The 26,512-nt window shown below is 41.7% G+C and overlaps 2 protein-coding genes across 25 annotated transcripts in view; both read right to left on the bottom strand.

The window, feature by feature from the left end:
* SLC35D1 (solute carrier family 35 member D1) overlaps nucleotides 1-910 on the bottom strand; it is a 48,613-nt gene extending 47,703 nt beyond the window's left edge. Inside the window, exon 1 of the mRNA XM_070592236.1 lies at nucleotides 471-910. Within this exon, the coding sequence (XP_070448337.1) occupies nucleotides 471-673 (203 nt within the window). The 5' untranslated portion in view covers nucleotides 674-910. The remainder of the gene's footprint in view (nucleotides 1-470) is intronic.
* A 15,330-nt stretch (nucleotides 911-16,240) lies between these two features.
* The window catches only part of C24H1orf141 (chromosome 24 C1orf141 homolog), a 53,385-nt gene continuing 43,113 nt past the window's right edge, over nucleotides 16,241-26,512 (bottom strand). For 9 of the 24 annotated variants that reach the window (XM_070592815.1, XM_070592822.1, XM_070592817.1 and 6 more), the window contains 3 exons: nucleotides 20,443-20,512; nucleotides 19,037-19,226; nucleotides 16,241-17,333 (listed from right to left, as the gene is read on the bottom strand). In XM_070592815.1, the coding sequence (XP_070448916.1) occupies nucleotides 16,746-17,333; nucleotides 19,037-19,226; nucleotides 20,443-20,512 (848 nt within the window). In that variant the 3' untranslated portion in view covers nucleotides 16,241-16,745. Of the gene's footprint in view, nucleotides 17,334-19,036; nucleotides 19,227-20,442; nucleotides 20,513-21,359; nucleotides 21,410-26,512 lie in introns of all 24 variants that reach the window. The other 15 variants (XM_070592831.1, XM_070592832.1, XM_070592835.1 and 12 more) reach the window with 4 other exon arrangements.

Here is a 26,512-nt window from a genome sequence, read left to right as displayed (position 1 = left end):
CCGGGGCCAGGCAACCCGGCTGATTTTGCAGCCTCGGGCGCCCACTTGTCTCATCCGGTGCGATCCCGCGGCTGCAGCTGGCTGCCTGCAACGGATCTTTCAAGAAGTGAAGGCAAAGGTTGCTCTAACGGTTTCCCCCCTCTAATCGGGGTCCCAGTGACAGCGGCGGACCCCTCCCACGGGGGCTGCGGCACTCGCCGGCCCCGGAGACCAGCCCCGGCCCTGGGTGCGGAGCCGGAGGCGCCCGCCCCTCCCCACCCCGCCCGGCGCGCACGGGGCTCAGCGCGCCCCGCACCCGCGCCCCGCCGCCCAGGGCCCGCTCCGCGCGCACGCCCCGCGCCCGCCCGCGCCCCCGGCCCCGCCGCCAACTCCGTCCCGCCCCAGCTCCGCGGCCGAAGTCCGGGCGCCCGCCCCGCCGGCGCCCGCGCCCGCGCCCGCCGCCCGCGCCCGCCGCCGCCGCCGCGGCCTACCTGTAGCTGGTGAGCACGCTCTTGTTGACCACGACGATGAGGAAGGAGCTCACGCCGTAGAAGGCGGCGGCCAGCAGCTTCAGCAGCACGGTCAGCGGCTCGGCCGGCGCCATGCCCAGCGCCTCCTCATGTCGGCGCGCGGAGGGCCGCGCGGGGGCTTCTCCTTTCACCCGGGCATGCTGACGTCTGTGGACTTCCGCCATGGCTGCGGCGGCGGCGGCGGCGGCGAGGGGCGGCGGGCCGGCGGGGGGCGCGGGCGGCGGCGGCGCTGCGGGGGACGCGCGGGGCCGCTGCACGGGGCCGACTGCGCGCTGGCCGCCCGAACCCGCACGGCCGCCGCCGGTCCCCGCCCGTCCCCGCCCCGGAGTCGGAGCGCCGGGGTTCACGCCCCGGGGACTTTGCTCGGGCGGGGTGCACCGCGGGGTCAGGGGGCGGGGCGGCGCCCGCCCGGCCGGGCCGGGGGCGAGGGCGGCAGCCGGGCGGCGCGCCCCCCGGTGCGGGGCGGAGCGGGCAGGCCGCGGGGCAGCGGCCGGGGAGGGCGCGCTCGGGGCGGCGGAGCGCGGCGCGGAGGCACGGCGCCGCAGAGCGCCTGCGCACGGGCCGCGCGGGGTCCCCGGCGGCCGCCGGGCTGCGGGGCTGGGGGCTGGAAGCCGTATTCTCCAGACAACTGCCGCAAGCGCAGGACAGACCCCCGAGCGCGCGGTGACAGGTGGCAGGCTGAGCAGATAAGACGGTGTGTGCGTTAAGACTCATTTTGAGCGCTCTTTTGGTCTCTCTTGCAGAGGGGCAAAGCCCTTCAAAAGTATCAGATGTGGGTCAAAAGTAAACACTCAACGAACATTTCATTCTGCGATGCCTCAGGCTCCTTACACTTTCTGAACCCAGGAACGCCAAGCAATACTTTCTTTGCAGATCAAGGGAGAATTTTTTAAGAAAAATGTTGACATATCCTAAAAAGTAGAAAGATGATCAAGCAGCTTGGGGATTGGTGAAAGAGCAAGGTGTTGGGAGCTAAGTTCCAATTCTAGGATTCCTAGAAAGGCCCCCTCACCAGCTATGCGCTCTTGGCCATTTAGTTGACCTCTCTGGGCCTGTATTTCCTCATCTCTATGAGTGTAAAGCTACCACAGAGCTAGTTTTCGGTAAACAGTAGCCGTTATTATGTAACAGAAATGAATCATTACTATCACCTTAAGCAAAGAAATGACATCTAATTTTAATGTCAGGAAAGAAAAAGAACTTTGAATTATTTCTGTAAATATTTTGTCCACATCCCCTTTACTTCTTTTTTTCCGTACTTTTAAATTGTGGTAAAATATGCATAATATAAAATGTACCATTTTAACACCTTTTGAGCACTCAATTCAGTGGCATTAAGTACATTCACATTGTTGTGCAACTCTCACCACTACCCATCTCCCGAGCTTTTTCATCGTCTCAAACTGAAATTATAACCACTAAACAGTAACTCCCTGTTCCTCCCTCCCGCCCCCCATCCTCTAGTAGCCTCCATTCTAGTCTCTGTGAATTTGGCTATTCTCGATTCCTCATATAAGTAGAATCATATAATGTTTATCCTTTTGTGTCTGACCTTTATTTCATTTAGCCTGATGTTTTCAAGGTTCATCCATGCGTAGCATGTGTCCGAATTTCCTTCCTTTTCAAGGCTGGATAATATTCCATTATATCTATATCTTTTGATCAGTGTCTTTTGACTTATTCTGGGAACACCTGTGCTCTTCGAATGTTCCTTGGGAAAAACTGGCCCACAGGATGAAATTCGTAATGTGGCCCGCAGGGCTTTGGGTGACGTGGCTCCCGCCCCCGTCTCAGAGGCACTGCTCGCATGTCCATCCGTAAGCTGCAGCTCAAGCTGACTATGCCCTCTCCTGAAGGACACTGTGGTTCCTGTGTCTTTCCTTCTGTCTTTGCTCCCATTATTCCCTCCATCTAGGATGTTTTCTCTTGCTCCCCTCCCGAAAGAACTCTCACATTTCCTTCAGTATTTAGGCAAAACACTCCCGCCTCCCTGGGCACCTGCCTTCAACCTACCTCTCCCTGCCCTCCACAGAACTGACATCTCTCCTTTGTGCCCCTCCCACCCCATCTTTGTGCATCCCCTTTATAGAGGCTCTGGAATTACATGTTTATGTGTCGTCTGTTCCAGTGGACAGTGAGCTCCCTGAGGACCGGGAGAGGCAGGGACACCCAGCACAGTTTAGATATTTTTGCTGAATGAGTCAATGAACAGTACACCTTTTTAACAATGAAGAAAATGGCCTAATTTCTTCCTTAAGTGCTAGCAGTGGAAGAAAAATAACTAGAAAACTATATTTCAGAAACATCCTTTGTGAAAAAAATTATTATAATAACATCCCTAATAACAAAAGCGAACAAGCAAAGAAGACTTGTATCACCTCAATATCTTCCCCTCCTCCTCTCCCATCCCAACCCGCTCTTTTTTTTTTTAAAGATTTTATTTTTTTCCTTTTTCTCCCCAAAGCCCCCCAGTACGTAGTTTATTATTCGTTGTGGGTCCTTCTAGTTGTGGCATGTGGGATGCTGCCTCAGCGTGGTTTGATGAGCAGTGCCATGTCCGCGCCCAGGATTCGAACCAATGAAACACTGGGCCGCCTGCAGCGGAGTACGCGAACTTAACCACTCGGCCACGGGGACAGCCCTCCCCAACCCACTCTTAGAGAAAGGACTGCTAACAGTTGGGAAGCTGTGCTTAGAGCTACTTCCTGTGCATGTACGAATACATATGTCCATGCACACGTGCATACATATACATATGCATATACATGAACACGCACATATATTTTGATACATTTTTTAACATCCATGGAAAGAACCAGATAACAACACCAATTCTCAAGCCAGACACTGACTCTGACACTGACAAGTTTTGTGCCCTTGGACAAGTTACTTGACATTACTCTGCTTCAGTTTCCTTATCTGTGAAGTGGAGATAACAACAGTACTCACCTCCCCGGGGGTGCTGAGAAGTAATGAGTTAACACGGGTAAAGTGCTTAGAACATAGTACACACTTTACAAGTATTTACAAGAAGAATAATTACTGTTATGATCATGCAGCCTTTCTCTTTTCGCTTACTATATCTTGAAGGCCTTTCTGTGGCAGTATGCAAACCCTACCTCATTCTTTTTAATGGCTGCAGAGAATTCCCTCAGCGGATGTATCACCGTTCACGTGACCCTTCCTAGGAACATGTGCGTCGTTACCAGCTTTCAGCTTATAAACGATGCAGCTTTATCCTTGTCCATTCAACTTTGTACACATATAAATTTCTAGGAGCAGAATTGCTTAATTAAAGGCTACGTTTGGGTTTTTTTTGATTAATAGAATTGACAAATTGATCCCCAAAGAGCTCCTACCAGTTTTTGTTCCCACTAGCACTGCGTGAAAATGACACCTTCTTATATAAAGCCAGACGGTGACGATGGAGACCAATGAAAGAGACCAGACAGTAGTTCCAGGATGACCCCCCGGAGGGGGAAATGCCGGGACAGACCTGCAGAAAGTCGACCTGAAATGAAATGAACATAAATCTCCCAAAAGTACAGATCCAAGCAACCACTGTTGTTTTTCTCAGCATGATCGTGTTACTTGTTAACAAGTATTTGTCCAGATCAACCACCGACAGGCCAAGAACTGTGTTGGATTTCTCAACATCAGTAATGATTTGTGGACCTTCTGTAAAATGCTGTCGAGTCCGATGGAATCAAGCCTTTGCCTTAGGCGCCCATGAAGCTGTGCTAGGCGCCCCCACTCTAGTAGGGTTTTTATTAGAGGCATTTAGATTTTTAGGTACTTGTAGGTATTTTAGTACTCAGACCTGCTTCCTAACCTCAGTAATATTAATCGCAGAATTATATATGGGGGATTTATACATTGTTTGATAAATTGAATAAAGATTAAAACATATCTTAAAAAGTTATATAAGATTGGAAGGACTGGATTTCCCCATTGATCCTTTCTCCCCAAAGCACCCGAAGTGACCTAAAAAACATCACGCCTCTGCTCAAAACTGTCCAATCACTTCCCATCTTTCTCTGAATAAAATTCAAAACCTTGCAGTGGCCCTTAGGCCTTGTGTGATCTGGCCTCTTGTACCTTTTGTGATTCCTTCCTCCATCCCATTCCACTCCACCTCTCTCCACTCAGCCATGGTGGCCTCTTGGCTCTTCTTAGAACACTCAAAGCACACTGCACCTCAGGACCTTTGCACTGATTTCTGGCAAAGGTACACAATTTCAATGGAGAAAGGATAGTCTTTTCAATAAACAGTGCTGGAACAATTGGATGTCCATGGGCAAAAAAAAAAAAAAAAAGAATTTCAACACATACCATGCACCTTATAAAAAAATTAACCCAAAGTAGATCACAGTTTTAAATGTAAAACCAGAAGACTTCTGGGAGAAAATCTGCGTGACCCAAGTTTCGCAACGAGTTTATTCTTATTATTATTGTACTAAAAAACACGTGACATGAAATGTACCCTCTGAACAAATTAAGTCTACAGTAAAGTAGGTTTAACTATCTCCGCACGTTGCTGTACAGCAGATCTCTAGAACTTTTCCGTCTTGCATGACTAAAACTCTAGACCCCTTGAGCAGAAGCTCCTCATCATCCTCTCTCTCCAGCCCCCCGGCACCACTCTTCTGCTTCTGCTTCTCTGAGGTTGTCTACTTTACAGACCTCATGCGAGTGGAATCACGCAGTATTTGTCCTTCTGTGACTGGCTTATTTTACTTGGCATAATGTCCAAATTTCATCCGTTTTGTCAAAGATGACAGGATTTCCTTCTTTTAAAAGGCTGAATGATATTCCACTGTATGCATGTATCCCACATTTTCTGTATCCATTCATCTCCTGAAGGACGCTTAGGTTGTTTCTATATCTTGGCTATTGTGAATAATGCTGCAATGAACACAGGAGGGGAAATATCTCTTCGAAATCCTGTTTTCAATTCTTTTGGATATATACCCACAAGTGGAATTGCTGGGTCATATGGGAGTTCTTTTTTTAATTTTTTGAAGAATCTCCTTGCCGTTTTCCATAGTGGCTGCACCAATTTACAATCACACCAACAGTGTACAAGTGTTCCAGTTTCTCCCGTCCTCACCAACACTTGTTATTTTCTGTTTTCTAATGACCATCCTAACAGGTGTGAGGGGATATCTTATTGTGGTTTTGATTTGCGTTTCCCTGATGTTGAGCATCTTTTCATATACCTGCTAGCCATTTGTACATCTTCTTTGTAGAAATGTCTATTGAAGTCCTTTGCCCATTTAAATAAGGTTATTTGTTTTTTTTGCTATTGAGTGGTAGGACTTCCTTACATATTTTGGATATTAACCTTTTATCAGATATGTGCTTTGCAAATATTTTCTCCCATTCCACAGGTTGCCTTTCCATGCTGTTATGGTTGTTTCCTTTGCTGTGCAGAAGCTTTTAGTTTGATGAAGTCCCACTTGTCTATTTTTGCTTCTGTTGCCTGTGCTTTTGGTGTCATATCCGAGAAATCATTGCCAAGACCAATGTTATAAAGCTTTTCTCCTCTGTTTTCTTCTAAGAATCTTACAGTTTCTGGACTTACATTTAAGTCTTTAATCCATTTTGAGTTGATTTTTCTATGTGGCGTAATATAAGGGACTAGTTTTACTCTTTTGCATATGGATGTCCAGTTTTCCTAGCACCATTTGTTGAAGAGACTATCCTTTCTGCATTGTGTAGTCTTGGCACCACTGTTGAAGATCATCTGACCATATACACACGGATTTATTTCTCGGCTCTCTATTCTGTCCCATTGGTCTGTGTCTTTATGTCAGTCTCATACTGTTTTGATTACTGTAGCTTTGTAATACGTTTTAAAGTCAGGAAGTGTGAAGCCTCCAGCGTTCTTTCTCAAGATCGCTTGGGCTATTCGGACTCCTTTGTGGTTCCACATGAATTTTAGAATTGTTTTCTCTATTTCTGAAAACAATGCCATGGGATTTTGATAGGGATTGCATTGAATCTGTAGATTGCTTTGGGTAGCATGCACGTTGTAAGATGGCCATTTTAACAACATGAAGCCTTCCAATCCTCTTCCATGGATTTGTGTCTTCTTTAATTTCTTTCGGCAATGTTTTGTAGTTTTCAGTGTACATGTCTTTTGCCTCCTAGGTTAACTTTATTACTAAATATTTTATTCTTTTTGATGTTATTGTCATGTTGTTAACATGAACTCTCGATATGATGCAATCAGAAGGACACTTCTGTGGTATCCTTCATAACCCATAACCCTAGTCAAACCATAAGAAAACATCAGACAAACCCAAGTTGAGGACTTTCTACAAAATACTTGACCAGCACCCTCCAAAACTCTCGAGATCATAAAAAACAAGCAAACACTTAAAACCATCACAAATCCGAGGATGTTTAGGAGACAGGATGAAGAAATACAACGTGGTATCCTGAATTGGATCCTGGAACAGAACAAGGACGTTGTGGAAAAACTGGTGAAATTCAAATACAGTCTTAGTTTGTGTTCTGGGTTTTGTTTGAAGTGTCTTCTTTGACCAACCTATCTAAAATGTCATAACTTCCCAGCCTCTCTTCTCTAACGCGACCTTATCTTTCCTCTTTGCTTTGCCACTTCTTGACTGTTTATTTTCTGTCTCCTCCCAACAAAATATTAGCTCTGTGAGCAGAGGTGGATCCAAGTTTTATGAGACCTGAAGCTTTTGTGAGCCCTCTTTAAGAAAAAAATGCAAAATTAAGAATGTAAAATGAGGTACGAAAATGGATATCTACCTAAGAAATCAGAACTAAGAAATTTTTAAAATCTGACAAATAGCAGAATATTAATATGATAATATTTTTATTAAGTGCCTGTCATTTCTATAATTTTCGCTAATTTTTGGCTGCATATTTCTTTGACTGCTTCTGTCTGTGATAATCTTGTAATGTATTTTTGATAGATAATGGAAAAATAATTCAGTCTTTCTTCTAGCATGGTTTGACCAGTTTGTTTTGATTATTGATAAATGGGATTTACAAAACATTCATCCTCACATCCAGAAAAAGTCACTGTAGTACTGCTACAAATATGTGCCCTACAAACACAGAAATTCTAAGTTATACTTGGCATGATTCCCATAAAAACAGAAAAAACATTATTGAGACAACAAGAGAGAACTTCTGTTTTGACTAAGTGTTGATCAGACCCAAATTCTCTGCTAATAACTGTACTTGTCTGATAATTGGAGGAAGGTTTCATGGATGGCTTCAGACTCTGTATGTTTCAGATCTTGTTTCCCTTCCTCAGGCCACGAACTTTCAGAACCAGCCACTGTGGACACATTTTCTTTCATGATGTGTCCTTTGGACCTGTAACTTTGGGTCACATGGTAGATAAAGGAGCACAGTAGACCGTAGGAGTATTCTTGGAAGCCATTCCCACACCAAAACAACTAAATAACTTTATACAGAAGTGACTGCTAAGGGCCGGCCCTGTGGCGCAGCGGTTAAGTTCCCACGTTCTGCTTCGGCGGCCCAGGGTTCGCCGGTTCGGATCCCAGGTGCGGATGTGGCACTGCTTGACAAGCCATGCTGTGGCAGGCGTCCCACATATAAAGGAGAGGAAGATGGGCACGGATGTTAGCTCAGGGCCAGTCTTCCTCAGCAAAAAGGGGAGGATTGGCAGCAGTTAGCTCAGGGCTAATCTTCCTCCAATAAATAAAATAAAAAGAAAAAAAAAGTGACTGCATACCTTCTATATACATCCTACTAAACCAGATATATTCCTAACTCAATTCCTCCTTAGAGGGATTCCAAAGATACCTTCTGTCACTCAGATGTTATCTGATAGGAGTGGAAGTATGATGGTGGAAAATTGGAGTGGGAAGAGACAGCATTCTTAAGCAGTTGCAGCTAACATATCTTACTTCTGCAAATTTTATAAAGTAAATAAACTGGGTGAATATATTTCTAGGGCCCCTTTTGAGGCGTTAGAAAAAGTTCATACAAGTGAGGACCATGAAACTTAAGTTTCATTAGCTTCATGGTCCATGTCCATAAGAGTGGAGGACTGTTTTTGGCTCACAGCTGAATTCTTGGTACCTAGAACAGTGCCTTATATAAAGTAAGCGTACAATACACATATGTTAAAAGAGAAGACGGAAGGGAGAGAGAGAGAGGAGAAATAGACTAGTCCTTTGGATAATTTGGATTACAGAAGCATAATATGGCTTCTCCACACTTGGCAGAAAAGAACTATCATCAGAGTTATTTCCAAGGAAGGACAACGCATTCAGCCAAATGAGGTAGTCCGGATCCTAAATCACTCCACATATTAAGACAACATGTCAGTGCAAGGACGTGATGGGCCTATTTGGACTCAGAAGCAGGTGGAACTATGAGAAGGCTCGGGAGAGGGAGGTCCTGGAGAGAAACTTGCATAGAGTCAAAAGAGGAAACTAAAGTTAAGATGGAGGGTTTACATACATATATACATCCACACAGGCGTCTCTAAGAAATGTTGAGGTACCACAGTCTTCCAAAGACTCTGGAAAGCCAGTGTTGTTGATGCATAACATGGCGGTGTGTCCACATTGCCTCATCAATTCTACTTACGGTTGATATTCAGTAGCAGCACACCAGTATGGTCACTCTGTAGTTAGAATACAGGAATATTTCCATAAACACTGATAAACAGTAACTTCCTCAGGTCCTCTGAGATTTGACCTACTGCCATGGTCACCCCAGCTCCTGCTCTGGAATCCCCTAGACCTCCCCACAAACCAGCAACAAAAGCAGTAAGTCTAGGAGTGACATCTTGCTTCAGCCAGAAGTTTGATTGGCCAATGCCTGTACTGTGCCCATTATTAAATCTTTTGCATATGATCCCTGTTTCTCCTAAGCAGTCAACATAGCTGCATAGGAGAAATCATGAAGTGGGAGGAGGCCTCATCTCACCCTCCTGGTACCCTGCGGGTTAGCCTAAGAATAGAGCCATACAAGCTTATTGCTTAGATTGATGCTTTCCCTAGAGCTGAGCTTTCCCAGGGTGGAGCATCGGACGAGTACTCAGCCTCTCCATCAAATTATATGAGGGTGTAAGCCAAGTCTGTTCTAGTCACTGTTACAGTTCCAGGAGCTAGCACAGTGATGGCACATAGTAAGTACTCAATAAACATGTTTGGATTAAAAGTTGAACAGTAAAGAAGAAGAAGGTAGAATCTTAAAGATCTAAACCTGGAAAGATCATCTAAAATCTTGGGGGAAAAATCATTAGAAGTTTTCCCTGGTATGCAGGTGGGGGATCTGAGGCTGCATAGGTTGAAACCCTTGCCCAGTCAACCATATGAGTCTTTTTATTTTAAGATTTTATTTTTCCTTTTTCTCCCCAAAGCCCCCCGGTACATAGTTGCATATTTTTAGTTGTGGGTCCTTCTAGTTGTGGCATGTGGGACACCACCTCAGCATGGCCTGATGATCGAGCAGTGCCATGTCCGTGCCCAGGATCCGAACCGGCGAAACCCTGGGCTGATGAAGCAGAACGTGCGAACTTAACCACTCGGCCCCCATGTGAGTCATTAATAGAACCAGTTGCAGAACCCTGGCCTCTTGTTTCTCCATGCCATGTTCTTTTCACTACACTGAGCTCCCTCTCTTAGATCCAAGGAGACAAGTAAGCCCACTTTGCATTTCTCACAGCATGGAGAAACTCAGAGATGATTGGTACTGTCACCCACATGGGAAGTGGAAATTTTAAGTAAATTTAGGATTACACGAGGAAGTAATCTCATATTACAGCTGTGACTGGTTTTGCTTTCCTCCTATTCTTGGAGCTGGCGGGCAGGGTGAAGGCATGAGAGTTTGGAACAGCCACCATGGAATGTGTGAAGGGAAGTCAACAGGAGTTAAATAAGACTGCTGAGAGAACAAGGCTAAAGTTAGGATGACGGTGCACGCACCTACTCAGCACGGTGGATGAATTTTCTCAGCAATGTTAGCAACAACAATTATCCAACCCAAAAGGTCAGTACGGCTGAGTTTGAGAAACCCTGCCCTAGAAACAGTTTAAGTGTTCAGTGGCCACATGTGGCTAGCAGTTACTGGATCGAACAGCACAAATATAGAACATTTTCATCACTGTAGAACATTCTACTGGACAGCTCTGATCTAGAAGATTTTCAAGATCCTTTTTACCTCCGAGGTCCTAAGCAAATCAATGAAAGAAAAGAGGAAAAGAGCAAGATAGTAAGGATGCTGGGAGGAAAAAAAAATAAGACAAAAGAATGGAATAGAATTGTTTTTAGAGGCATCAATTTACCAATTATTGCCCTAAACATGTGTAGTTCATATCTGAAATGGAGAACCCATATTTTGATTCTGGTTCACACAGAAATGTAGTGTTTGGATCAAATTAACTATTGACTAAAATGAATTAGGCATGTTGACAAACTAAATGCCACTTTGGAATCTACATTGTGACTACCTGTCTGACTAGTTCTTTGTCTCTTTCTTGTCATCCCACTGCTACAGCTATAAATGCTGTGTCCTACCTCTTTTGTGGGAAAAGAATGTATATAATGAAGGTTTTCTTTAGAGTGAAATAGGCGGTAAATAGGATTTACATTTAATACTATCCCCTAGGCTTTAACAATGACTGGTTTTGATTCTCCCCTTGGAATTGAAATACAACACTGTCCTGCTTGCAGCACACCTGTGTCTAATCCTGGGGACCTGACTCCTGGAGAAAAAGGAGATGTCTCTGATGTCTTTAAGTATCTGAATGGCTTCCAGGCAGAGGAGAAATGTTTTAGAAAATTATCCAATAGTAGAAATAAGAAATATAACTGGATGTCCTTCCAGTAGAATGATGGGAATTGCCGAATGGATCTTTGGTGGATTAATTAATTCTATGGGGGTGTGCACCTTTGATTGGCTTTCTATTTAGAAGAAGTTAATTTGTCGAAAACCATTGTAATGCAAGTGACTCTTGTCTGTAGCGATGCAAACAAATTTGTAGAGATATAATTGAGTTCCCTCTGGGAGAAAAGATAGCCCTAAAGTTTTAAATTTATTGCCCTATAGGATATTAACCAGCTTTGCATTCATTAGCATATTCACTTTAACATTCTTTTGGCTGACTTGACTATATAAATCTGTCTGTAGGTTTTCTTTTGAACTGGTTTTAACATCTTACTCTTTACTCATTAATTAATGGGTTGAATACAATCTTTGACATGCATTCATTTTACATTTTTATGAGAGTCATGCATTTTAACTTTTTGAAAATTATACTTAGAAGAAATCTCACTTGGTCAAGTAATGCTCCTGGATCAAGTGCAGTGGGTCAAGTGGGTTCAGTGGAAGCCCCAGAACTTGAATCTCCTGTGAAGAACTTCCTCACAGTGCATACTGACTATCTCCCAGAGGATCCTCAGCTCCGTGCCCCGGGAGGGGGCTTTCTGTGGAGTACATCAATGGGCTCTCCTAAACTGGGGTTGGGACCAGAGCGAGGAGAGAGAGGAGCCCGGGGCAGGACACTGCACTGTCGGGGGCCCTGACAGAAAGTGCCTCCTCCCCTGTTGGGCCCTCATTGCCTCTCTTGCTTCACTCCAGTCCCAACCCTGTCTTAAACCCAGACTTTTGGTTGATTGTAGCCCACGGGAGGCACAAGAGGGCAGGAGAAGAATGAGGTTCTGGTATCTATTATCACCCCTGCGGGTTCCTCCCTGGGTGTTACCTCATGTTGCTGCCACATGCTCCTCTCTGCCACCATTCCTCTAATCCCACCGTCCTTTCAGCCCCGCAGGCCAGGGTGCTTACCAGCTCTAGAGCATTACATTATCCTTTGCAGTTTCCTTACACTGAGCTGATGCCTTGGCAAGTAGCCCCTTATTAAATTCTCAAACTATCCACTTTGATTGTGGGTGATTTTGACCATCTCCTTCCTGTCAGGTCCCTGGTGGGTGCAGAATCAGCAAGACCTGAAAATGGCATGGGCTGTTTTGAGGATAGTGACATCACTCCCACCTGAGGTATTCAAGCCAAGGCTGGATGGTCAGCACATACTGAAACCGTGAAGGCGCTCTCAGCTCTGAGGAAAGGCAAAATTATATGACTATGATTTTCTAAGCTCGGAGGCTGCATAGTCCCACAAAAATCTACCCTGCTAGTGTGTGTGTGTGTGTTTAGGAGTGATGGGGATGGGGGTAGGAAAAAAGAAGAGGAAGTGAAAAAAGGAGAAATTTATTACTTTGCTACCAAAGATGTGGTCAAGGTAAATTTGTTGGTGGTACCAGGAAGGGACATCTAGGTTAGTAACAGAGAATAGTAGAGTTAAGGGAGAGATTTTGCTGGAACAAATGTGTCAAAATTAGTGGAACTTTAGGTCTGCTCTTTTAAAATGGGAGTACCTGGGTGTGGGCTCCTGGTCAGAGTATACACATCTTGTGGCACTCGGGTAGAGATTTAAATGGGGTATGCAAAGACTCTAATGCCATGTGTAACAGGAAGAACAGTTTCCAGATGTGCTGCTTACAGTATGGTCAAGACGGTGAAGGGTCATCTCAGATTTAATGATGTATCTTCTCAAAAAAGGCATTCCCTGTGGGTAGGTAACCTATGTTAAACTTCCAGTCACCATGCTGGAACAAGTAGGACACTAGGTTCAGCCCAGTCTGGTGTTTTAGGAGCTGAGGTAGGTATAGAAATAGGTGAGACAGGTCCAGCGCATTAGACTCTGAGTTCCAGGAAAAAACTGATGACCTGTAAGCAGTCTGAATTGCGCTGGTGGTTCTCTCCATCCCACCCCATCACATCCACACTCAGTCGTATGATGGAACCAGTATCTTTGACAACAGGCATTTTGGGAGAGTACAGTGGAAAAAATATGTTGGTGTAGGAGGGGGCTAAGAAATAATGCCCATCTTGCCCACCCAAATTTGGAAGCAACTGAGAGATAGACGCAGAGGGTAGGCTGATCTCCATCCTAACACAGTTCGAGCTGTTTGGAGAGCATGGCTTAGATTTGAGAGCTAAACAGACTTGTTTGGGACTGTGTTCTGCCTCCCTGTCTCCAAGAATGGGACTGCCCACCCAACGGAACGTTTGAGTCTGCAGAATGCACACGTTTACTGCATCTACTGCTGCTCCCTCTGATCTGAGGCAGAAAGAGAAGAGGACAATCAATTCCTTAGTGCTTATGGTCTTTTAATATATTAGTCCTACCCAGTCAAGAAACTTGGGCTAATTGCTACCACCGCTAATGCGGCTTCTCACTCCTCCTAGTGGGGAAAAGTGAGCAACGAGTGGTGCCAGAGACCATGAGTGTTACCATAGAGAAGTCCCTCTCTCCATAGGGAAACAAGAGGAGCAGGGAAAGAAGGGTCCCTGCCTAACTTTCCCTTACCTTTTGAAGTTAGCCACTAAGTTTCTGGTCAGTCAAGGGTGTGTCTAGCACTCTCTGGAGAGAGCTGAGCAGCTTTTAGGGAGGTTCTGCTCCTACCTTATGAGGTGGCTCCCCCATGTGCCTTTTTGGACTATCCTAGGAGTGTTGGTCAATAGTTTAATTCTGCATCCAGAAGGCTCTAAAATATACATTAATCATTATATTAATTAAATTAACTCCAGAAGCATGATGTGTCAAGATAAAAATTTCATTTCTTATTTTATTTCCCATCTCAAATTATAGCCAGCCCATTGCCCAGTATAATTCATCAGAGGTACTGTTATAAGATTAACATACTCTAATAATAAAATGCTAACAACATAGAGATGCCTAGTTTTGAATATAAACCTTCTCCATCTATAAAATTCCTCGTGAGACGTTAAATTCCAGGATCAAAGTCCCAAGGAGACTGAACTAGTCTGACCTTGTGGAAACAATTCGATTGTCTTAATGACTTACAACATCAAAAAAATTATGACTTGATTGTGTTACACGAGGGCTGTGTGTTGGCTGAGGCTCTTCTGGGCTTTGCAGAATTCAGCTGGCCTTGGTTCCCAACATCTTCTCATACTCGCACCCAGGTTCAAGGAGTGGCCACTGCCTGAGACCTGCTGTTCTCACGGTGGGGGACAGGAGCAAGTGAAACCAAGCGAAACACGCCAGTCATGGCTGCTTACCTCCTATTGGTTAAAGTCAGTCACCTGACCAAGCCCAAGCCAATGGGATAGGAAAAGACACTCTAGCTCTGCAGAAGCACGGCAAATAGGGACGAAATGAGCAACCGTGAACAAACTGGGGATATTGTAAACAAGTGCTCAAAAACTTTGCCCTTATGAATTAAGGTCTCCAGCTTCCACTTCTACCCCATCTTTCTTACCTTCTCTTCTGCCGCATCTCTTTGATTTCTGCATTCTTCTGCTTTTAAGGGATCCTGTGATTACATTGGGCCCACTAATAATTCAGAATAATTTCCATGTTTTAAGGTCAGATGGTTAGTAACCTTAAAGTCATCAGCAAAGTCTTTTCGCAACAATATTCAGATTAGTGTTTGATTGAATAACAAGGGGTGAGAATCTTGAGGAGACATCTTTGGAATTCTGTTTACCACACTGGCTTCAATAATAAAGTGAGAAAAACTATTTATGTACTCATATAGTGCTGGTGCATGCCACTGTGTTCTAGGAAATTGGTCTATTCAAAATATATCCATTCCCAAGGGTCAATTTTGATCACTTGCTTTTTTTTTTTTTTTTGGCTGAGGAAGATTAGCCCTGAGCTAACATCTGTTGCCAATCTTCCTCTTTTTTCGCTTGAGGAAGATTAGCTCTGAGCTAAAATGTGTGCCAATCTTCCTCCACTTTATATGTGGGTCACTACCACAGCATGGATGACAAGTGGTGTAGGTCCACACCCAGGCTCCAAACCCTTGAATCCAGGCCACCAAAGCGGAATGCACTGAACTTAACCACTATGCCATGGGACTGGCCCCCCATCATTTCCTTTGTGATAGTAAATCACCCACTTTTTTCTAGATTTTCAAATTTGTTGGCATAAATTTACATGTAATAGTGATTATGATTCTTTTATTCTCTCATATTTCTATGGTTATTTTTCTCAGTTGTAATCCCTCCTTTCTCTTAAATCAGGCTTGAGAAAGGTTTATATATTTTAAAAACAAACACACCAAACAATAACTTTTGTTATCCTTTTAAGCTATACTTTTATTTCTACTTAAGTATCTCTGATTTCCTATTCATAAATTCTTTTGGTTTATTTTATACTTTTTCTATTTTCCTAGGATGAAAACCTTGGGATCTTTTCACGAAGAAGGAGGAGGAGAAGAAAAGGAAGAAGGAGACGGAGGAGGAGTCCGGAGTGGAAACAGATGAAACGGAGCAAGGTTACGTCCTCACCTTTGAAAGCTTCCAAAACACCCCAAAGCCTTCCCTTAACTGAAAGGCTTCTAATTAAACCCATGCTTTTCAAGCACTAACAATTAAGATTTTTAAAAGTCCTTAAACAAATGGATTATAAATGAACTTTTGAAATGCAACTTGTTTCTGAGTTCTGTCTTTATGCTGTTGGGATTAATGAGAAGTTGATGAGAAACAGTAAAATAGCTATGTGATAATATACTTAAAATGGTCAATACTTTATAGGATTTGCTGCCAAAGTTATTTAGCTCATGAAAGATAAGTTATTCTTTTAAATTATTTAACAATTCAGAAAAAAGTCAAAGTTATGCTTGGAAAAGGCATTATATAGCAATGAAGTTCCAACGTCTACTAACAAACAGCTATTTGAAATTTTACAAAGACTTTTTAATTGCATGAGTTGCTAATGTAATACTATTTTCTAATTATTATCTAAAATACAGATATACAATTAATTCCACATGCAGCAAGTCAAAGGTACATTTATCAGATTTGATATTCAATTACAGAGCAAGGTAGTGCTGTTATTTGGTGTCCAGTAGTAAATCAGTCTGCGCCATTCTTGGTCCCCAACAGACTCTACTGTAGGAATGCTGATGGCTGAGGAATCTAATTGAGATAACAAAAGTTCATGAACAAGTTCCTCCTGTTGATAATTATTTCCTGATTTTGTCCTTGTATTTACTAAAAATGTTGGCTTTTCTTGAACAGACCACTGTTGATTTGTAACTCCAATTTCCATGCTTTGCTTTCTTGCACCATCCATTAGAACGTTACTATTTAGATAAGAATTTCTTCCATGATCTTGGAACTCATGATTTGCGTCTTGCTACCCAAATATCGCTGTATACACAATATTTTGTGAGCTGTTTAATTTTCATTTGGCAAGTTTAACAAATCGTCCAGTGGCGTTACATTACTTAACTTATGGACTTTGAGTTTATTTTTTAAAGGCTTTGAGCAATATTTGACAGGTAAGGCACTAAATTTGCTCACTGGTTTTACTGTAGAAAGCATTCTTCCAAATTTGCTAGTTTTAGCACTCATTTCTTGAGTAAGAGTTTTTTCAAGGAAACCCACAAACTTTTTTGTTAGGTTGGAAAAAGTCTGTGAGAAATTACAGAGTTTATTCCAGGATATGTTGTCAAATGTCTGCTTACTAGCTTCCTTCCTTGAGTTATCCTCGGCAGCTCTATGGTGCACATCAAAAGGCACAGCTTGTGTACCTTCCCTCCTTTCTGTCGAAAGAGCTCCTTTAGGTTTAGAAGGAGTAACAGATTGATAACTAATTAAAGATTTGAGAATTTCACGATTTCTTTCTAAAACCAAATTTGTTCTTTTATATGGGTAAATGTTTCTGTTTTCCATAGGATGGTAAGGAAGCCTATTTTTGGTCAAAAGTAACATTTGTACATATCCAGTCTCATGAAAAATTATGGGGTTTGTGTCCTTTTGTTCCTATGGATTAGAGAAAAGAGTACTTAGTTATCAGTCTATTGAGGCAAGAAGGCTACATGTATTTTTAAACATGAAAATAAAATGGTAAAAGATTCTAAAAATGACTACATAGAAGTTTTTAATACCATTAACAATAATGATATTTGAACACACAAAAAAGATATACTCTTATGTGACATACTTCCTTCTCTTCTTAATACTCTGCTGAGATGTTAGAGGCAAAATCTAAACTTTTGGCCTCCTAAAACCCTTTTTGAAATAAAGTGGATATAAAGAAATAAATATATTTCTTAAATGTTTGAGTGTTGTCATTGGGAAATAGGAGAGTTGGTAGAATGGAACACTGTTCTGACATTTCTTAGATTTCCATGCCCGGAAACAAGAAACATACCAAAAAATGGATTGAGTCAAAGACCATAACTGATTACAAACAAAAATTAAAAGTCTGGATATCCTAATAAATAATTCAGAAAATATAAAATTATCTTTACAATGATTATTATTGTACCCCAACACTTAGTACATAAAAGGTGCTCAATACATAGCTGTGGAATAAAATAGCCAAAGTAATGGACTGAGTTAAAAATAGACTATTTTTATCACAGTAGTAGAAAATCTGTATGTATGAGCTACTCACTAAACTCTTTCCCATGTTTCCATTATAAGGTAAAATGATTAATTCCAACGGAACCAGTCAAATATGCATATTGCCAGTATTTAGTTTGCAAACTTTAAGTCAATGATTGCTACTTTTCCTTTAGAAATATAATTAATAAAATAAGAAACAAGGATCATCGAATTGTCTATTAGTGTACTTAGTGTGAAAGTTACATTAATGCCTCTGATTGCTGAAAAGACAAAAGATCTAGCCTGGCAATCTAGTGGTGATGCCAATGTTATCCATTTAGGCAGAGTACTGGAGGTTTGTCATGTTGTTGGTCTGTCCACCACCTTTGGGCATTTCCCACCTTATCAGTCTATGTCCCCTTAGGCAGAGGTATCAGCTGCCCTTGAGGTTAGGGCACAGGCGTGTGACCTGGGCTCTGCCAATGAGATGCACCTGTGAGAGTATTCAGCTCAGAAAAAGCAAGCACTGTGACCAAGTGGGCATTGTGAAAACTATTCTAGTGAGGATGGTGGTAGATATATCTAGCTTTGAAGGGCAGCAGTGGCAAAGGTCTTAGAAATATGTCCCCAGCCCAGCATCAGAATAGTAAACTGTTATCTGCTACAAAAGCCACAGCCCCAAGGGAGCGGTCTGGGGCTGTAATGGTGTAACTCCTGACTGGCTAAGCTTACAAGCCAGGTTGTCTCTGCAGCCTTCCTAGAGACTCTGGGAGCTACCAGATGGTCTATGAATGTATTTTCTGTTGAAATACCCAAAATAGATTGATAGAAAAGTGAAATAGGGGGCAGTCATTTTTTAAAACATCATTTGAATTTTATATTTATTTTATAATCAAGAAAATTTGAAAAAGCCTTCTTCATAAAGAAAAACAAAATTTTCAGCTGGTGCAAAGGACACCCCATTTTTGGAGTGGTGATTCTAAAAAGAGCATTAAGAATTGGTGTTGTCGTCACTTCAGAATGTGAAACCAAGAGGTCAGAAGGATTTATCAAAGCTTCTGGTCACTAGAGTCTAAGATTCCCACAAGTAGTAATAATACATATGTTTGCTCAAGAGTAGTGGATATTCTTATTACCATGTGAGAAGTTACTGTCTTTGCTGGACTAACGTTGATTATCTTGGCATTTGGCTTTTTCAATTCATCCTCGAAGCACAAGGGGAGCAAGCTTTTCTTTCTAACTAAACAATACTCACTTAATTGGTAATTTGTGGTGGATTTATTTTCTTTTGTACTAGAATCGTTCGTCTGCGGAGGAGATTTTCTTCTGAAAATGAACACAAGTTCAGCGTAAATGTTCACAGGGCTGATCTCAGCTTGTCAGTTCTTGTCTGTCTCCCCCCAGTCCTCAAAGGCACTGCCAACACCTCCCCCAAACCCTCTGCCACAGATTTTCAACCTGACAAGACCATCCCTTCCTACCTGGTTTGTAGGGGAAATAGCAAAATCAGAGGTGGAAGCAAGACAGTAAGACGTGTGCCTCTTTGGTTTTTGAGTAGGGAGGAGGGGTGTTATGTAGAAAGAGGAGAAACAGCAAAAGTAGAGAGAAATTTGCCACATCCTTCACTGAGATTCTGGGAGACAAGTGCTTCGCAGGGCAGCTTCATGCCAACGTAGGCTGGCCCCGGCTTTGTTAACAGGATGGAATGGTGTGGTTAGGCAGACAGAGGACACAGTTTCATTCCAGACCTCCCTTGGGTCACATGTGACATGGATACTGACTTTAGGCTTGTCAAGGAGCTTGCCATTGCAGAGGCCTTTGCCATAGCAAAGCCTTGGCATGGGTAAAGGACAGGTTAAGGACAGATGAAGGACATGACAGAGCCTCAGAGAGTTCCACCATACTAATGAGAGTTGAGAGTAGCCCCTATCTAAGTTCAGAGAGAATACACCAGAAGTTCATGAGCTACAGATGTCAGCAGCCACAGAACATGTAGGAATGAGACCAGCAGTACAAGGGCAGTGACCAACATTCTTGGTCAACTCCCTCTTAGTGTGACTAAGTCCAGTGAACTGCTCATTCATATACTCAGATACCATCTTAGAAAGAAACAGAAAGACACAGCTCAACGTAAAGAGGCTATACCTTATTGCTCCAAAGTTTAAAACACACTGGACTAATATGATTCTTTTCATCACACAGAGTTTTAGGATCTCGTGAGAAAGAGTACATCCATGTTGCAGTGAAATTAAATTTTTGTCTCTACTACAAAAACACAATTGTATTCTCTCCCTTTAATTTTCCATGTTTTTCTCTCCATTTGACTGTAAACTTGCAGCAGAGAGAACCTGTGCTTAAGGTCTGAATGTGATGCTGACTAGCTGAGCAATCTTGGACCAGTCATTGGCTTACAGCATGGCCTAAACGGTAATAGGAAGTCAGAAGAAATTCTTTCTTGTCCACTAGAAAATAAAAGCAGAACTCTTCCTATTACAAACATCATTGAACAGAATAAAACATTAAAAATTTTAAAATAAATTACCTTTTATTTACATAATCTTCTAAGTGACCAACCAAATCAAATGATTCCCCAGGTTTTTTGTCAGTTTGAGCTGAAATTATAAAAGATTTTCATCAAAGACATATTAATATTATGGCATTTAGAAAATACCCTATATAAAATATTTTACAATGTAAAATAACATATGGAAACCACCTGGTATTGTGCCTGATCTGTCATAGCTACTCAGTAAAACTTCTCAAGTGAACAAGATAGAACTGGAGAAGATCAAGAATCTAATGGTTGGCTAAGACAGATCAAACAGAAAACTGGTCTTGGAGACTTTTGTGGAAGAAAGGCATTCCCAAATTTTCATGTCTCTCAAATATGTAAAGCCATCACTGGCCAGCAGGAAGCCTCAGATGGTTAAACGCTGGTGGCATGGAGGGAAGTGAGTTAGCAGGTGTCAAACAGATTTTGCCACCTGGCTTTCAGAAAGTGTCAGAGGTTGAACTCTTCCAAACATGCCTGGTGGCCATTCCGGTATTTCTCTACTTTCTTAAGAGTGTTCCCAGACACACGTGCTACTAGCAATAAATCCAGCTTTCTCCTTGTCCTCAAGTAGTTTCTATTCTAGTGGAGAGCTTCCCAACCTTTCCATGTCATGGCAAACATTTTAATTCATGTTTTTTGCACGGTACACTGGGATAAGCACTTGAGTGCACTTGTAGCCAGGCTACCCCAGGGCCAACCCAGCAGTCTTGAAGGCTGAAGATCAATATTTCAGCACATCTTTAACACCTTCGAGCACAACAGGTGACCACAGTATATTGGTTGGGAAGCTCCATTCTAAAAGGAATAAATAGCCAATAAACAAGCAAACCAACCAACATACAAGTAGATAAAATAATTTCAACTACTTGTAAGTATTATGGAAAAATATGAACATGGTACTTCACCTAGGGTGGCCACAGGCGGTCTCTCTCGGGGGGGATATTTGAGTTGAAATCTGAGAAAGAGAACGAGGCAGCCAGGTGAAGAGCTGGAGGAACAGACTACTAGGCAGAGGGAGCTAGGGTAAAGGTCTCATTGTGCAATCAGCTTGGAATGCTGAAGGCAGCGAAAGGCCAGCATTGCTGGAGTGCAGGAGGGGGAGAGTAGGGTAAGATGAGATAGGTAGCAAATCATATAAGACCACACAAGCCATACTGAAGAGTTAAGATATTATTCTGGTTATAATAGAGATCATTTGGAGAGTTTTACATGGAATAAGAAAGTGGTTTGATTTTTTCTTTGGAAAGGTCACTCTGCCTGCTCAGAGATGAACAATCCGTGGAAGTCAGGGGGAATGTGGATGGCAAGAGTGGCAATGGAGTAACAGTTAAGACTGCTGCTGTGGTCTAGATAAGACATGTTGGTGGATTAGACAAGGATTGTAGCAGAGGGGGTGGTGGGCTTCAGCTTATATTTTGGAGGTAGATTGAACTATATTGACTGGTGGATTGGATATGGAATATCAGGGGAAAAAAGAAATCAAGGATGATTTCTAGATTTTTGGCCTCAGCAATTGGGTAGATGCCATTTACAGAAATGGGAAAGGCAAACGGGAGGAAGACAGATGCACTGCCTGAAATAAGGGGCTGGGTGGAGATTCCCTGGCTTGCGAAAAGAGACTAGAAATCAATCCTTTCCACTGCCAACTGGGGACCAGGAACTAAGTCAAACCACACCGAGGCACGATGACTGGATCTGCCATATCCCCAGTATCTCCCAGAGGGGGAGCCCCATTCACAACTCTCAAATCTAGTTTGGCCTGAGGGCCATGAGGTCTGAGTGGCAGCAACGGGTGGTAAAACTTCTAGAAAGGAAGGAGTAAGGTGAAGTGGGTAAGTGTTGAGTGAAGAGAGAACCTTCTAAAATTCTAAAACACTGAAAAATATAAACCTAAGAAAGACAATCAGCAAAGTCAACAAATAGAAGATAAATTTGGCAATAAAATTAAATAGAAAAACCTAAAAACAACTTTAAAATTCTTACCATATCTCAATTCTATGGTGTATGTTAGCATTCTGTCATAGTTTAATTGACAGTATCATTGGTGACATCTTAGAGTTAATAAAATAATGGTATGTTTAGGAACTTCAAAGACACAAATGAAAAACTATTCACATAAAAAAACAAGATATGGTGAGATAAAAACAGGCTGAAGTGAAAAAAAAAACACAAAAAAACAGAACAAGTCAATATAAAAACACTTGGAAATCTTGGAAATAAATAATATAACTCTGGATTACAGAACCAAACAGAGAATTAATGAATTGGAAGAAAACACCAAGGAATTCACTAAGAATGCGCAGACAGATAAATGAAAAATATGAAAGAACCATTAGAAGACATGAAAGATAGATTGAAAGACTTAAACACTTTGTCTAATAGTTCTGGAAGAGGAAAATGTAGGAAATGGTGGAGAATCTGTATTTGAAGAGAGAATGGCCAATAATTCTAACTAACGGAAGTGTATTTCACAAATTGAGGATGAGAGATAAGAAGAAATCTATACCTACATGCATTGTAGTGAATGCAGATCATAAAGAATGCAGAGAAAATTCCCGAAATTACCAGAAAGTAAAGGAATGACATTAATTGTCATTCTACAAAGGAGTGACAATTAGACCAAGAGGAGATTTTTAACCTATAATTGATTCCAGAAGCGAATGAGGCTGTATCTTTAAAGTGCTGAGAGAAAATAATTTTCAACCTAAAAATCAATATCAACTAAACTGTTATTCAAGAGTGACAGCAAAATAAAGGCACTTCCAGATATACAAGGATCAAAAAGAGTTAAGAACCAACAACTCATCATTGAAAGAACTATTAAAGGATGTCATTCAAGAAAAATAAAAGTGAACACAGATGGCAGGATGCAGGAAACAATGATGAGCACAGAATCTGATAAATTATTTATATATTTAATTATAACATAATTCATGACTTTAAAAACTAATCTTAGTTTGTATTTTAAATGAAATATTATTAATATTCCCTGCATTTATACAAACACTTTTCTCATTATTTTAGATTATTAAATATTAAATTATTTTCTATAGATTATTTTAGATGTAACAGATTATTTTAATTTATTATATTTTTGGTGTTTTAGACTTTTGTAGTGTTAGTCTTTGTTTTCTTTTTAATTTACCTTTATTGAGGTATAATTTACATACATTTAAATACACACATTTTAAATGTATAGTTTGATGATTTTTGACAACTATATATATATTAATGTAATCATCACCAAAACCAAGATGTTGAGCATTTCCAGTATCTCCAGATAGTTTCCCCACTCCCCGTTCAGTCACTTCATTCAACTTGTTCTGTTCTCCTCTTTAAACACACTGGTTAACTCAATGTGGGATATCTATTTTCTCCCCTCAATCTACTGTCTTGTCTAATCTAGCCACATTTTTGTGCCTTCACATGGCATTCTATGTGATTTTCCTAAAAAATGTTTTTAGCTCAGATAGCACAATTTCATCCTTGACAATTACTTTTTATATTTTCAAATCTTATTTCATAAAATTCTTATTTTCTTTAGTTTTTTGAGCACAAAAAATGATTATTGTCTAAATTATCTCCTGTTGTATGGGGTACAAAAAATGTGACCGTCAGCTATCTTTTAAATTATTTCCTTTTTTTGCTACAGAATCTCTGATACGTCCCATGTTTTGTTTTTGTTTTTCTATCTACTCACCTTTGACTCAGGACACTTAAACCTGGGCTTGATATTAGTCCAAAAATAATAGGGGTACATTTTCTTTGGATGCTCTCCTTGTTTACCTGAGTACTGTTAAATTCTCCCCTGAGAAATTAACGTGTAAATCCAGATATTTTTTCTGTATCTGCCTGAGTAGACTGACGGGGGAGCTGGAGCCCTGAAAAATCATGGGGAAACCTGTTTCTGAGCACTGCATGTGTGTGAGACCTCTTCATGACTCTGCTGTGGTGGTGGTGGTGGACACTGTCCATTTATGTGCAAGGTGCCATTTGGGTTCCAGTTTTTTACCTCTCTCTTGGGCTAAGCAATTCGGTTTTGAGAGGAACTTAGTCAAAGAAAGGCCTCGTGGCTCTTAGGCTGTTTGATGGGGACCTATGTTTTTCTTCACGCAGTTATCTTGGTGGCTATTATTCACACTTGCAAAGATGGTTCCTAGGAAATTCCATCATGTCTCTTCTGTTGTCGACCCTCCTTGCACGACTTGACTCCTCCAATTTAAGAGGTTTTCCCCCTAACTGAGTACATCTGAAGCAACACTAGGAAGCCAGGGAAATAACTGACTAAGTGTGGTCATTACGTGTTTCTCAAAACACTGCTAAGACAGACTTGGAGTGCTGCTGACTTGGAATTCAAGGGGGAGGATTTTCCATCTCTCCGTGACCCACCATTGGTAACTCCTTTTCTTTGAGTGCGTGCGTGTGTGTGTGCGTGTGTGTGTGTGGTGGGAGGTGATGATTAATGGGAGTATTTTTAGCATATCTGCTACTAGCTCTTTCAATATTCTTCCTTCCTCTCAGGAGATGGAATTGTGAATCAACTTCTGGAAAATTCTTTCAAACTACTTCATATTGTAATATGCAGCAGATTTTTTTGAGTTTGGGATTAATGTCCTCGTTTCAATTTAACGAATTTTTCTTCTTTTTCTTTTCATTTTGGCCAAGATAAACTTATATTTATGTTGCCAACGTTCCCAGAAGTCTTAATATGGGACTTTGATAAAAGAACTATAATGCCCCTTCTGTAGAGAAACTTAAGAAATTTTACAAAGGGAAATTTGCTTTGCCGACAGAGTAGAACACCCTGCCGCTGCTTTCAGGGAACACTTGAGAGAAGACACAGCATCTGAGTGGAGTCTTAAAGAATAGTGTGGGAAACAGAGGATTGCCTACTTAACAGTCCCTTCATCTCTTTTTTTGCTATCTTATTCATCTTCCTCTAAGCAACCATGTCGTTCAAGGGAGGCTGGGCTCCTTCCTAACTCAAGGGAGTGAATCTTGAACATTCTAAGCCTGTGTTTTCAAAATGTGAGCCACAACCCATCAACTTAGACAATAAATCAATTTAGTATCTCCTGACTAGCATTTTAAAAATTGAAATAGAATGAGTGCATCACATGGATCCTTAGTAATAACTGTACAAAACACTAAAATACTGCAATCAAGTTCAACTAGCAGAGAAAAACAAATAATTAGGGCTCCATGAATCTGAATCTTCTGCTCTGTGTGTGTCTGTGTGTGTATTAGACTGGGATATAAAAAGTATTTCTTACTGTGACTTATGTTAAAAGTTAGAAACTAATCCAAGGCGACAATGATTTGTTGGTTTAGATAGGGGTGCATGAAGCAATTCCAGCCAGGGAGATACAGGGGAGGTCTGCTGGTGGGGGGGTTGGGGAATATTGTCCTCATTCTTACAAGGGACCAAAGAGCTTTCCTCCTTTTCAGTGGATGTTGTTACCCATACAAGTTGTCTTGAATAGCAGTCACCATATTGTACAGCAAGGCTAGGAGGACAACTACTTGCTAAGAAAGTTAAGGAAAGTTGAGAAAGGATAGAGGAACTGGCTATTTGATGGCATCATTAAACCCCTGAGTTAACCAACCCTGGAACAGCCTTACTAATGGACTTCTTCTCATTTGAGATTATACATATCTTTATTGTTTAAGCCACATGTAGGCAGATTTTCTCTTAATTGCAGCTAAAAGTGTCCCAACTATTAAAGATGAATAGGAATCTATCAGGTGGGGAAGTATAATACGAGCATAGAGAACAGAATGGATCAAATCACACAGTAGTTGGAACGGACTGTTCAGTGCGTCTGGAATCAATATGGATAAAGAGATAGAATGAATAGAGTCTGGAAAGATCTTATATACCATACTAAGTAATCTGAACTTTACCATTTTTATGATAGGAAGTCTTTAGATGTTATTAAGTAGTGAAATACATGGTAATATGATCCTTGGTTAAAGATTTTCTTGGGGCCAGCACCATGGCCCAGTGGTTAAGTTCACCCGCTCCGCCTTGGCGGCCCGGGGTTTCACCGGTTGTGAT

Source organism: Equus przewalskii, chromosome 24, assembly GCF_037783145.1.
Source record: "Equus przewalskii isolate Varuska chromosome 24, EquPr2, whole genome shotgun sequence".
In the NCBI taxonomy this organism is placed as follows: domain Eukaryota; kingdom Metazoa; phylum Chordata; class Mammalia; order Perissodactyla; family Equidae; genus Equus; species Equus przewalskii.
This window is presented reverse-complemented; position numbering and strand designations above follow the sequence as displayed.